At 45.4% G+C, this 14,134-nt stretch overlaps 1 protein-coding gene across 1 annotated transcript in view; it reads right to left on the minus strand.

The window, feature by feature from the left end:
* The window catches only part of LOC147009084 (uncharacterized), a 288,704-nt gene that overhangs the window by 39,464 nt on the left and 235,106 nt on the right, over positions 1-14,134 (minus strand). Inside the window, exon 7 of the mRNA XM_085862978.1 lies at positions 11,400-11,475. Coding sequence (XP_085719104.1) covers positions 11,400-11,475 — 76 coding nt within the window. The remainder of the gene's footprint in view (positions 1-11,399; positions 11,476-14,134) is intronic.

The following is a 14,134-nucleotide window of genomic DNA, read 5'->3' on the forward strand; positions in this document are numbered from 1 at the left end:
TCCAGGATTTAAGGTGCAGCTTTAGAGTTGCTACAACATGCCGGTGGTCAGTATTGAGGAACTGAACACTCCGGTAGACCCTGCAGTTCTGGATCATCCTCCAGCGACCGTCAACGAGGACATGGTCAATCTCCTTTGCCACACCGCCAGCGTTGGAATACCAAGTCCAGCGATGAGCTTGTGGGCGCTGAAACCATGAACCAGCCACCCTAAGTCCATGACTTCTTGCAGAGTCAAGGAACTTAGTGCTATTCTGGTTCATAGTTCCTGACCCATGGGGACCAACACACACCTCATAACCGTCCCTATCAGTTCCATCAATGCATTGAAATCCCCCAAGACTAGAAGTGTATCTCGTCTGGGGCACTGATCAACCACAGACTCGAGCGTGGCGTAGAATGTGTCCTTCATGGTGAGGTCACTCGCCTCAGTCGGAGCACAGACAGAGACAAGGGAAATGACACCTCAGGAGTGACGAATCCTTAGTCTCATAATACGCTAGTTGACCGGTGTTACTTCATTTATCATTGGGGTCAGCTTATTGGACACAGCTACAGCAACTCCTTGAGTATGGTAACCATCAGAGCGACCAGACCAATAGTAGGTGTAACCACCCACCATTATCTCTCCGCAATCCAGTCTCCGAACCTCAGAGAGAGCTGCAATACCGATGTCCAAATGCTTGAGCTCAGATGACAACAGACAGGTGATCATCCTCTCTGAGGGATAGGACATTCCAGGCACCCACCCGAAGGGACCGCCTCAGGTTAACCCAAGGAGACCGCCGTCTGGTGGACGACACCACAACACCACTCCGACACACTCTCCCGCAATCTAACCCAGGGATGTTACCCCGTGGTTTCCCTCCTTTCATCAAAGATTGGGGGTCCTGAAGGCTTTTCCCCAATCCCGTCATCCGGTGAGCTTCCCTGCAAAGGGAAGCTGCACAGGAGGTACTCCCACGGAGTGGGTTTTCAGATTTTTTTGTGTTTTTGTGTTTTGCAGAATGAAGGGTTTTACGGTGGCCGGAGTGCAAATCCTGCCACCAACCTCCTAATAAGAATTGACCCAACTGCAGGAGGACGTCCGCAGATACAGTTGGGCACAATATATCGATGGCCGTTGGCACACAAGGAGCTCCTCCGCCCTTTGACAGTTGGGGGTGGAGTATATGAGTTAAAGCATGGTACTGAGGTAGTGTGTGGTAAAGCACAGTGCTGTGAGGGAGAGTGTACTGAAGCACGGTACTGTGATGTAGTGAATTGTGAAGCAGGGTGCTGTGAGGGAGTGTATTGTAAAGCACGGTGCTGTGAGGTAGTGTATTGTGAAGCATGGTGCTGTGAGATAGTGTATTGTGAAGCTTGGGACTGTGATGTAGTGTGTTGTGAAGCATGGTACTGCGAGGTAGTGTATTGTGAAGCACGGTGCTGTGAGGTAGTGTATTGTGAAGCACGGTACTGCGAGGTAGTGTATTGTGAAGCACGGTACTGTGAGGTAGTGTATTGTGAAGCATGGTACTTTGATGTAGTGTGTTGTGAAGCATGGTACTGCGAGGTAGTGTATTGTGAAGTACGGTGCTGTGAGGTAGTGTGTTGTGAAGCACGGTACTGCGAGGTAGTGTATTGTGAAGCACGGTGCTGTGAGGTAGTGTGTTGTGAAGCACGGTACTGCGAGGTAGTATGTTGTGAAGCACGGTAATGTGAGGTAGTGTGTTGTGAAGCACGGTACTGCGAGGTAGTGTATTGTGAAGCACAGTGCTGTGAGGTAGTGTATTGTGAAGCACGGTAATGTGAGGTAGTGTATTGTAAAGCACGGAGCTGTGAGGTAGTGTATTGTGAAGCATGGTACTGTGAGGTAGTGTATTGTATAGCACGGTGCTGTGAGGTAGTGAATTGTGAAGCACGGTACTGTGAGGTAGTGTATTGTGAAGCATGGTACTGCGAGGTAGTGTATTGTAAAGCATGGTACTGTGAGGTAGTGTATTGTAAAGCATTGTACTGTGAAGTAGTGTATTGTAAAGCATGGTACTGTGAGGTAGTGTATTGTAAAGCATGGTACTGTGAGGTGGTGTATTGTAAAGCATGGTACTGTGAGGTAGTGTATTGTGAAGCATGGTACTGTGAGGTAGTGTATTGTGAAACATGGTACTGTGAGGTAGTGTATTGTAAAGCATGGTACTGTGAGGTAGTGTATTGTAAAGCATGGTACTGTGAGGTAGTGTATTGTAAACCATGGTACTGTGAGGTAGTGTATTGTAAAGCATAGTACTGTGAGGTAGTGTATTGTGAAGCACGGTGCTGTGAGGTAGTGTGTTGTGAAGCACGGTACTGCGAGGTAGTATGTTGTGAAGCATGGTACTGTGATGTAGTGTGTTGTGAAGCACGGTACTGCGAGGTAGTGTATTGTGAAGCATGGTACTGTGAGGTAGTGTATTGTATAGCACGGTGCTGTGAGGTAGTGAATTGTGAAGCACGGTACTGTGAGGTAGTGTATTGTGAAGCATGGTACTGCGAGGTAGTGTATTGTAAAGCATGGTACTGTGAGGTAGTGTATTGTAAAGCATGGTACTGTGAGGTAGTGTATTGTAAAGCATGGTACTGTGAGGTAGTGTATTGTGAAGCATGGTACTGTGAGGTAGTGTATTGTGAAGCATGGTACTGTGAGGTAGTGTATTGTGAAACATGGTACTGTGAGGTAGTGTATTGTAAAGCATGGTGCTGTGAGGTAGTGTATTGTAAACCATGGTACTGTGAGGTAGTGTATTGTAAAGCATGGTACTGTGAGGTAGTGTATTGTAAAGCATGGTACTGTGAGGTAGTGTATTGTAAACCATGGTACTGTGAGGTAGTGTATTGTAAAGCATAGTACTGTGAGGTAGTGTATTGTGAAGCACGGTGCTGTGAGGTAGTGTGTTGTGAAGCACGGTACTGCGAGGTAGTATATTGTGAAGCATGGTACTGTGATGTAGTGTGTTGTGAAGCACGGTACTGCGAGGTAGTGTATTGTGAAGCACGGTGCTGTGAGGTAGTGTATTGTGAAGCACGGTAATGTGAGGTAGTGTATTGTAAAGCACGGAGCTGTGAGGTAGTGTATTGTGAAGCATGGTACTGTGAGGTAGTGTATTGTATAGCACGGTGCTGTGAGGTAGTGAATTGTGAAGCACGGTACTGTGAGGTAGTGTATTGTGAAGCATGGTACTGCGAGGTAGTGTATTGTAAAGCATGGTACTGTGAGGTAGTGTATTGTAAAGCATTGTACTGTGAGGTAGTGTATTGTAAAGCATGGTACTGTGAGGTAGTGTATTGTAAAGCATGGTACTGTGAGGTAGTGTATTGTAAAGCATGGTACTGTGAGGTAGTGTATTGTAAAGCATGGTACTGTGAGGTAGTGTATTGTAAAGCATGGTACTGTGAGGTAGTGTATTGTAAAGCATGGTACTGTGAGGTAGTGTATTGTGAAGCATGGTACTGTGAGGTAGTGTATTGTGAAGCATGGTACTGTGAGGTAGTGTATTGTGAAGCATGGTACTGTGAGGTAGTGTATTGTGAAACATGGTACTGTGAGGTAGTGTATTGTAAAGCATGGTACTGTGAGGTAGTGTATTGTAAAGCATGGTACTGTGAGGTAGTGTATTGTAAACCATGGTACTGTGAGGTAGTGTATTGTAAAGCATAGTACTGTGAGGTAGTGTATTGTAAACCATGGTACTGTGAGGTAGTGTATTGTAAAGCATAGTACTGTGAGGTAGTGTATTGTGAAGCACGGTGCTGTGAGGTAGTGTGTTGTGAAGCACGGTACTGCGAGGTAGTATGTTGTGAAGCATGGTACTGTGATGTAGTGTGTTGTGAAGCACGGTACTGCGAGGTAGTGTATTGTGAAGCACGGTGCTGTGAGGTAGTGTGTTGTGAAGCACGGTAATGTGAGGTAGTGTATTGTAAAGCACGGAGCTGTGAGGTAGTCTATTGTGAAGCATGGTACTGTGAGGTAGTGTATTGTATAGCACGGTGCTGTGAGGTAGTGAATTGTGAAGCACGGTACTGTGAGGTAGTGTATTGTGAAGCATGGTACTGCGAGGTAGTGTATTGTAAAGCATGGTACTGTGAGGTAGTGTATTGTAAAGCATTGTACTGTGAGGTAGTGTATTGTAAAGCATGGTACTGTGAGGTAGTGTATTGTAAAGCATTGTACTGTGAGGTAGTGTATTGTAAAGCATGGTACTGTGAGGTAGTGTATTGTAAGGCATTGTACTGTGAGGTAGTGTATTGTGAAGCATGGTACTGTGAGGTAGTGTATTGTGAAGCATGGTACTGTGAGGTAGTGTATTGTGAAACATGGTACTGTGAGGTAGTGTATTGTAAAGCATGGTACTGTGAGGTAGTGTATTGTAAAGCATGGTACTGTGAGGTAGTGTATTGTAAACCATGGTACTGTGAGGTAGTGTATTGTAAAGCATAGTACTGTGAGGTAGTGTATTGTGAAGCATGGTGCTGTAAGATGGTGTGGTAAAGCACGGTGCTGTAAGATTGTGTGGTAAAGCACGGTGCTGTAAGATTGTGTGGTAAAGCACGGTGCTGTAAGATGGTGTGGTAAAGCACGGTGCTGTAAGATGATGTGGTAAAGCATGGTGCTGTAAGATGGTGTGGTAAAGCACGGTGCTGTAAGATGGTGTGGTAAAGCATGGTGCTGTAAGATGGTGTGGTAAAGCACGGTGCTGTAAGATGGTGTGGTAAAGCACGGTGCTGTAAGATGATGTGGTAAAGCACGGTGCTGTAATATGGTGTGGTAAAGCATGGTGCTGTAAGATGATGTGGTAAAGCATGGTGCTGTAAGATGGTGTGGTAAAGCACGGTGCTGTAAGATGGTGTGGTAAAGCACGGTGCTGTAATATGGTGTGGTAAAGCACGGTGCTGTAAGATGGTGTGGTAAAGCATGGTGCTGTAAGATGGTGTGGCAAAGCACGATGCAGTAAGACGGTGTGGTAAAGCATGGTACTGTGAGGTAGAGTATTGCAAAGTACGATACTGTAAGGTAGAGTGTTGTAAAGTATGATACTGTAAGGTAGTGTGTAGTAAAGGACGGTACTGTAAGGTAGCGTGTTGTAAAGTATGATACTGTAAGGTAGTGTGTAGTAAAGGACGGTACTGTAAGGTAGCGTGTTGTAAAGAACGGTACTGTAAGGTAAGTGGAGTAAAGCACGGTACTGTAAGGTAGTGTTGTAAAACCCGGCACTGAAAGGTAGTGTGTAGTAAAGCACGGTACTGTAAGGTAGTGTTGTAAAGTATGATACTGTAAGGTAGAGTGTTGTAAAGTATGATACTGTAAGGTAGGGTGTTGAAAGTACGATACTGTAAAGTGGTGTGTTGTAAAGTACGATACTGTAAAGTAGTGTCTTGTAAAGCACGATACTGTAAGGTAGAGTGTTGTAAAGTACGATACTGTAAGGTAGAGTGTTGTAAAGCACGGTGCTGTAAACTACGATACTGTAGAGTGTTGTAAAGTATGATACTGTAAGGTAGTGTTGTAAAGCACAGTGCTGTATGGTAGGATGTTGTAAAGTACGATACTGTACGGTAGGTAGTAGTAAAGCATGGTACTGTAAGGTAGAGTGCAGTAAAAAACGGTACTGTGAGGTTGGGTGTAATAAAGTACGGTACTCTAAGGTAGTGCAGTAAAGTACGGTACTGTAAGGTAAGGTGTAGTAAAGTACGGTACTGTTAGGTGGGGTGTAGTAAAGTATGGTACTGTAAGGTAGGGTGTACTAAAGTAGGGTACTGTAAGGTAGGGTGTAGTAAAGTACGGTACTGTAAGGTAGGGTGTAGTAAAGTACGGTACTGTAAGGTAGGGGGTTGTAAAGTATGATACTGTAAGGTAGAGTGTTGTGAAGTATGATACTGTAAGGTAGTGTGTAGTAAAGTAGGGTACTGTAAGGTAGGGTGTTGTAAAGGACGGTACTGTAAGGTAGCGTGTTGTAAAGAACGGTACTGTAAGGTAGCGTGTTGTAAAGAACGGTACTGTAAGGCAAGTGCAGTAAAGCACGGTACTGTAAGGTGGTGTTGTAAAGCCCGGCACTGTAAGGTAGTGTGTAGTAAAGCACGGTACTGTAAGGTAGAGTGTTGTAAAGTATGATACCGTAAGGTAGGGTGTTGTAAAGTACGATACTGTAAGGTGGAGTGTTGTAAAGTACGATACTGTAAGGTAGAGTATTGTAAAGTACGAAACTGTAAGCTAAATGTAATAAAGCACGATACTGTAAGTAGGGTGTAGTAAAGTACGGTACTGAAAGTAGGGTGTAGTAATGTACGGTACTGTAAGGTAGGGTGTAGGAAAGTACGGTACTGTAAGGTAGCGTGTTGTAAAGTACGGTACTGTAAGGTAAGGTGTAGTAAAGTACGGTACTGTTAGGTGGGGTGTAGTAAAGTACGGTACTGTAAGGTAGGGTGTAGTAAAGTAGGGTACTGTAAGGTAGGGTGTAGTAAAGTACGGTACTGTAAGGTAGGGTGTTGTAAAGTATGATACTGTAAGGTAGTGTTGTAAAGTATGATACTGTAAGGTAGTGTTGTAAAGTATGATACTGTAAGGTAGAGTGTTGTAAAGTATGATACTGTAAGGTAGTGTGTAGTAAAGAATGATACTGTAAGGTAGGGTGTAGTGAAGTAAGGTACTGTAAGGTAGGGTGTCGTAAAGTACGGTACTGTAAGGAAGGATGTAGTAAAGTACGGTACTGTAAGGTAGGGTGTAGTAAAGCACGGTACTGTAATGTAGGGTGTAGTAAAGCACGGTACTGTGAGGTAGGGTGTAGGAAAGTAGGGTACTGTGAGGTATGGTGCAGTAAAGTACGGAACTGTGAGGTAGGGTGTAGTAAAGCACGGTACAGCAAGGTAGGGTGTAGTAAAGCACGGTACTGTAAGGTAGGGTGTAGTAAAGCACGGTACTGTAAGGTAGGATGTAGTAAAGCACGGTACTGTAAGGTATGGTGTCGTAAAGCACGGTACTGTAAGGTAGGGTGCAGTAAAGCATGGTACTGTAAGGTAGGGTGTAGTAAAGCACAGTACTGTCAGGTAGCATGTAGTAAAGTATGGTACTGTAAGGTAGGGTGGAGTAAAGTACAGTACTTTTACGTGGGGTGTAGTAAAGTACAGTACTGTAAGGTAGGGTGTAGTAAAGTAGGGTACTGTAAGGTAGGGTGTAGTAAAGCACGGTACTGTAAGGTAGGGTGTAGTAAAGTACGGTACTGTAGGGTAGGGTGTAGTAAAGCAGGGTACTGTAAGGTAGGGTGTTGTAAAGCACGGTATTGTAAGGTAGGGTGTAGTAAAGCACGGTACTGTGAGGTTGGGTGTAATAAAGTACGGTACTGTAAGGTATGGTGTAGTAAAGCATGGTACTGTATGGTAGGGTGTAGTAAAGCACGGTACTGTAAGGTATGGTGTAGTAAAGCACGGTACTGTAAGGTAGGGTGTAGTAAAGCACAGTACTGTAAGGTAGGGTGTAGTAAAGCATGGTACTGTAAGGTAGGGTGTTGTAAAGCACGGTACTGTAAGGTAGGGTGTTGTAAAGCACGGTACTGTAAGGTAGGGTGTTGTAAAGCACGGTACTGTAAGGTAGGGTGTAGTAAAGCAAGGTACTGTAAGGTATGGTGTAGTAAAGCAAGGTACTGTAAGGTATGGTGTAGTAAAGCACGGTACTGTAAGGTAGGGTGTAGTAAAGCACGGTACTGTAAGGTAGGGTGTAGTAAAGCACGGTACTGTAAGGTATGGTGTAGTAAAACATGGTACTGTAAGGTAGGGTGTAGTAAAGCACGGTACTGTAAGGTAGGGTGTAGTAAAGCACGGTACTGTAAGGTAGGGTGTAGTAAGGCACGGTACTGTAAGGTATGGTATAGTAAAACACGGTATTGTAAGGTATGGTGTAGTAAAGCACGGTACTGTAAGGTAGGGTGTAGTAAAGCACGGTACTGTAAGGTAGGGTGTAGTAAAGCACTGTACTGTAGGGTAGGGTTAGTAAAGCACGGTACTGTAAGGTAGGGTGTAGTAAAGCACGGTACTGTAAGGTAGGGTGTAGTAAAGCACGGTACTGTAAGGTAGGGTGTTGTAAAGCACGGTACTGTAAGGTAGGGTGTAGTAAAGCACGGTACTGTAAGGTAGGGTGTAGTAAAGCACGGTACTGGAAGGTAGGGTGTTGTAAAGCACGGTACTGTAAGGTAGGGTGTAGTAAAGCACAGTACTGTAAGGTAGAGTGTAGTAAAGTACGATACTGTAAGGTAGCGTGTTGGAAAGCACGATACTGTAAGGTAGAGTATTGTAAAGTACGATACTGTAAGGTAAGTGTAATAAAGCACGATACTGTAAGGTCAGGTGTCGTTAGGTACGGTACTGTAAGGTAGGGTGTAGTAACATACGGTACTGTAAGGTAGGGTGTAGTAAAGTACGGTACTGTAAGGTAGCGTGTAGTAAAGTAGGGTACTGTAAGGTAGGGTGTAGTAAAGTACGGTACTTTAAAGTAGGGTGTAGTAAAGTACGGTACTGTAAGGTAGGGTGTCGTAAAGTACGGTACTGTAAGGTAGGGTGTCGGAAAGCACGGTACTGTAAGGTAGGGTGTAATAAAGTATGGTACTGTAAGGTAGGGTGTAGTAAAGTAGGGTACTGTAAGGTAGGGTGTGGTAAAGTCGGGTACTGTAAGGTAGGGTGTAGTAAAGTACGGTACTGTAAGGTAGGGTGTCGTAAAGTACGGTACTGTAAGGTAGGGTGTCGTAAAGTACGGTACTGTAAGGTAGGGTGTAGTAAAGCACGGTACTGTAAGGTAGGGTGTAGTAAAGCACGGTACTGTGAGTTAGGGCGTAGTAAAGTACGGTACTGTGAGGTATGGTGAAGTAAAGTAGGGTATGTGAGGTATGGTGTAGTAAAGCACGGTACTGTAAGGTAGGGTGTAGTAAAGCACGGTACTGTAAGGTAGGATGTAATAAAGCACGGTACTGTAAGGTATGGTGTATAAAAGCACGGTACTGTAAGGTATGGTGTAGTAAAGCAAGGTACTGTAAGGTAGGGTGTAGTAAAGCACGGTACTGTAAGGTAGGGTGTAGTAAAGCACGGTACTGTAAGGTAGGGTGTAATAAAGCACGGTACTGTAAGGTATGGTGTAGTAAAGCACGGTACTGTAAGGTATGGTTTCGTAAAGCACGGTACTGTAAGGTAGGGTGTAGTAAAGCACGGTACTGTAAGGTAGGGTGTGGTAAAGCACGGTACTGTAAGGTAGGGTGTAGTAAAGCATGGTACTGTAAGGTAGGGTGTAGTAAAGCACGGTACTGTAAGGTATGGTTTAGTAAAGCACGGTACTGTAAGGTATGGTGTAGTAAAGCACGGTACTGTAAGGTATGGTGTAGTAAAGCACGGTACTGTAAGGTATGGTGTAGTAAAGTACCGTACTGTAAGGTAGGGTGTAGTAAAGTACGGTACTGTAAGGTAGGGTGTAGTAAAGCACGGTACTGTAAGGTATGGTGTAGTAAAGCACGGTACTGTAAGGTATGGTTTAGTAAAGCAAGGTACTGTAAGGTATGGTGTAGTAAAGCACGGTACTGTAAGGTAGGGTTTCGTAAAGTACGGTACTGTAAGGTAGGGTGTAGTAAAGTACGGTACTGTAAGGTAGGGTGTAGTAAAGTACGGTACTGTAAGGTAGGGTGTAGTAAAGCACGGTACTGTAAGGTAGGGTGTAGTAAAGCACGGTACTGTAAGGTAGGGTGTAGTAAAGCACGGTACTGTAAGGTAGGGTGTAGTAAAGTACCGTACTGTAAGGTAGGGTGTAGTAAAGTACGGTACTGTAAGGTATGGTGTAGTAAAGCACGGTACTGTAAGGTATGGTTTAGTAAAGCAAGGTACTGTAAGGTATGGTGTAGTAAAGCACGGTACTGTAAGGTAGGGTTTCGTAAAGTATGGTACTGTAAGGTAGGGTGTAGTAAAGTACGGTACTGTAAGGTAGGGTGTAGTAAAGTACGGTACTGTAAGGTAGGGTGTAGTAAAGCACGGTACTGTAAGGTAGGGTGTAGTAAAGCACGGTACTGTAAGGTAGGGTGTAGTAAAGCACGGTACTGTAAGGTAGGGTGTAGTAAAGTACCGTACTGTAAGGTAGGGTGTAGTAAAGTACGGTACTGTAAGTTAGGGTGTAGTAAAGCACGGTACTGTAAGGTAGGGTGTAGTAAAGCACGGTACTGTAAGGTAGGGTGTAGTAAAGCACGGTACTGTAAGGTAGGGTGTAGTAAAGCACGGTACTGTAAGGTATGGTGTCGTAAAGCACGGTACTGTAAGGTATGGTGTCGTAAAGCACGGTACTGTAAGGTATGGTGTCGTAAAGCACGGTACTTTAAGGTAGGGTGTAGTAAAGTACGGTACTGTAAGGTAGGGTGTAGTAAAGTACGGTACTGTAAGGTAGGGTGTAGTAAAGTACGGTACTGTAAGGTAGGGTGTAGTAAAGCACGGTACTGTAAGGTAGGGTGTAGTAAAGCACGGTACTGTAAGGTAGGGTGTAGTAAAGCACGGTACTGTAAGGTATGGTGTCGTAAAGCACGGTACTGTAAGGTATGGTGTCGTAAAGCACGGTACTTTAAGGTAGGGTGTAGTAAAGTACGGTACTGTAAGGTAGGGTGTAGTAAAGTACGGTACTGTAAGGTAGGGTGTAGTAAAGTACGGTACTGTAAGGTAGGGTGTAGTAAAGCACGGTACTGTAAGGTAGGGTGTAGTAAAGCACGGTACTGTAATGTAGGGTGTAGTAAAGCACGGTACTGTAAGGTAGGGTGTAGTAAAGCACGGTACTGTAAGGTAGGGTGTAGTAAAGTACGGTACTGTAAGGTAGGGTGTAGTAAAGTACGGTACTGTAAGGTAGGGTGTAGTAAAGCACGGTACTGTAAGGTAGGGTGTAGTAAAGCACGGTACTGTAAGGTCGGGTGTAGTAAAGCATGGTACTGTAAGGTAGGGTGTAGTAAAGCACGGTACTGTAAGGTAGGGTGTAGTAAAGCACGGTACTGTAATGTAGGGTGTAGTAAAGCATGGTACTGTAAGGTAGGGTGTAGTAAAGTACGGTACTGTAAGGTAGGGTGTATTAAAGCACGGTACTGTTAGGTAGGGTGTAGTAAAGCACGGTACTGTAAGGTAGGGTGTAGTAAAGCACGGTACTGTAATGTAGGGTGTAGTAAAGCACGGTACTGTAAGGTAGGGTGTAGTAAAGCACGGTACTGTAAGGTAGGGTGTAGTAAAGTACGGTACTGTAAGGTAGGGTGTAGTAAAGCACGGTACTGTAAGGTAGGGTGTAGTAAAGCACGGTACTGTAATGTAGGGTGTAGTAAAGCACGGTACTGTAAGGTATGGTGTAGTAAAGCACGGTACTGTAAGGTAGGGTGTAGTAAAGCACGGTACTGTAAGGTATGGTGTCGTAAAGCACGGTACTGTAAGGTCGCGGAGAAACACATGCCGCGTCCTTTCACCAAGCGATCTTGTCCACGATTTCAATCCAGCAGATTCCGTACTTTAATCACGTGATTTTAAAATCACCAGTGAAACCGAAATCCTGATCTGTCGGTGTTGAAGCGTTTGTTGCCTTCGCATTCTGCGAAAGGTTATGTTTTGGTCGCTGTGTATTTATTTATTTGTGAATATGTGTGTTTGTTTGTTATTCGCATAACTCAGAAAGTATTAAACCGAATTGCATGAAAATTGGTGGGATGATTCGTGATTATCCAAGGACGATTTGATTAGATTTTGGGAGCGATCGGGTCAAAGGTCAAGGTCATGAAAAGGTCAAAAACACTCTTTTGAGCATAACTTCCTTCATAATACAGCTATCGACATCCAACCACCGCCATATTGTTCCATGACGAGATACCTTTCGGATATGTAGTGTCGGATTTGACGTAACGTCATTGGAAATGCGTCTAAATGACGTCACAAGATGACGTAAATTTTCAATTTTCGATCTCATCAGTTTTGATCATACCGTTTTGTAGGACTTACCTTAAGGACGTCACACACCAAATTTGACTTCGATCAGACTGACCGTTATGACGTCATTGACGTTGAACATGACGTTTTTCAATTGTGGCTAAAATGTCCTGATATTTTACATTCAAATATCTATATCATTTATAAAGCAAAGTCTCCCAAATCCAGGCATTAGGATCAGTACCAAAATATCTGTTTATTGATGTACATGTTTTGCCAATTAACTCTGTAGTCAAGGTCACACTTAAGGTCAAAATATACTTGTAGGCATAGCTTCAGATCTAATAGAGCTATTGACATGAAACCAACGTTAAAACGTTCAGTGAACTACGAGCTTTCAGAATGGTTGTCCCCGATTGGACGTGACGTCCCCAGAAGTGCGTCAAAATGACGTCAAAAGATGACGTCATTTTTCAACTTTGTAATTTTTCAGTGTTTATCATTCCATTTTGTTGGACTGCCTTCAAGGAGGTTACACACCAAATTTGACGTCAATCGGGCTGACGGTTGTGACGTCATGGACGTTTTAAAATGACGTTTTTCAAATGTGCCCGGAAAAAAGTTGTGGCGGCGAAGGTATGCGCTCTACCGAGTGCCCGTTCTAGTTTTAGATGGGATTGTTCCATCCACCCTGAACGTCATGGAAGAACCTCCTGTTCGTATGAACACCGGAACGATTGTCATGCCACGTGAACGTTATCCACGACCATCCACACATCACGGAAACTACCAAACGGTCTGACATCGCCATCAACTCGCCGGTAACTGAGAATGTCATCATTATATCGAATTAACGGTGAAGGATTCTACACCCCACATCATTCAGCAAATGACTCGTGTTTTTAGGCCTCCTGAAGGGAAAGAAGAAGATTGTTATGGACTCCGCATCCAAAACGGCCCTCAGAGCGAGCAGGGACATCTGGCAACGCAGAAGCTCAAAAACCTTCAGACAAATAGAATTACCGCACACAACAGAAATGTGCTCTGAGGTTAAGTGGGGCAGTAGAGGGAAGTGGGGCGGCAGAGGGAAGTGGGCGGCCGAGGGAAGTGGGCGGCAGAGGGAAGTGGGGCGGCAGAGGGAAGTGGGGCGGCCGAGGGAAGTGGGGCGGCCGAGGGAAGTGGGGCGGCCGAGGGAAGTGGGCGGCCGAGGGAAGTGGGCGGCAGAGGGAAGTGGGGCGGCAGAGGGAAGTGGGGCGGCCGAGGGAAGTGGGGCGGTAGAGGGAAGTGGGGCGGCAGAAGGAAGTGGGGGCGGCCGAGGGAAGTGGGGCGGTAGAGGGAAGTGGGGCGGTAGAGGGATGTGGGGCGGTAGAGGGAAGTGGGGCGGCAGAAGGAAGTGGGGCGGCCGAGGGAAGTGGGGCGGTTGAGGGAAGTGGGGCGGTAGAGGGAAGTGGGGCGGTAGAGGGAAGTGGGGCGGCCGAGGGAAGTGGGGCGGCAGAGGGAAGTGGGGCGGCAAAGGGAAGTGGGGCGGCAGAGGGAAGTGGGGCGGTAGAGGGAAGTGGGGCGGTAGAGGGAAGTGGGGCGGCAGAGGGAAGTGGGGCGGCAGAGGGAAGTGGGGCGGTTGAAGGAAGTGGGATGGACGAGCACTCATAAAACCAGTTTAACCCACTGCAGTCTGGTGTTAAGCACAGAAACCTCAGAGTATCATTTTGAGTGCAGCAGGGTGAGATTTGAGGGGGGGCAGCGGGTGAGGATGGAAGGGGGATGGGCGGGGTGAGGGGGTTGATGGGGGTGATTTCCGTGGCTCTGTTGTTTGTTTGTTTTTTTAATCCCCAGCACTGTACTTGAAGTTGCCATCCCAGAGATAAATATTTTGTTTCATAGTAGTAGTTGAGTGACGTGCTGTATCTCCATTTGGTGTTGTTCATGGTCACTGCACTGTGTACTTGCACGGTCAACCAAGCTGCGAACACACCTTCTCTTGTGACAGGTGGGAATGACCACTTTGGTCATCCAAAACTTTGTCCGTGTGAGTGAACCGTGAGGTTATCGAGGCCTGGTACTTTTGTGAAAACTCCATCAACTGACACATCGACTTGCAACGTGCACACAAAGCACAACGCAATCGATTACAAACAGCAAGTCATTCAATTAAAAGGAAGCCTTGTGATTAGCTCGGACTTCAACCAATACATGATGCAAGCTGTCCCCAACGG

The sequence above is a fragment of the Eptatretus burgeri genome, chromosome 17, assembly GCF_056783735.1.
Source record: "Eptatretus burgeri isolate ZD-2024b chromosome 17, Ebu_testis_v1, whole genome shotgun sequence".
Taxonomy (NCBI): Eukaryota; Metazoa; Chordata; class Myxini; order Myxiniformes; family Myxinidae; genus Eptatretus; species Eptatretus burgeri.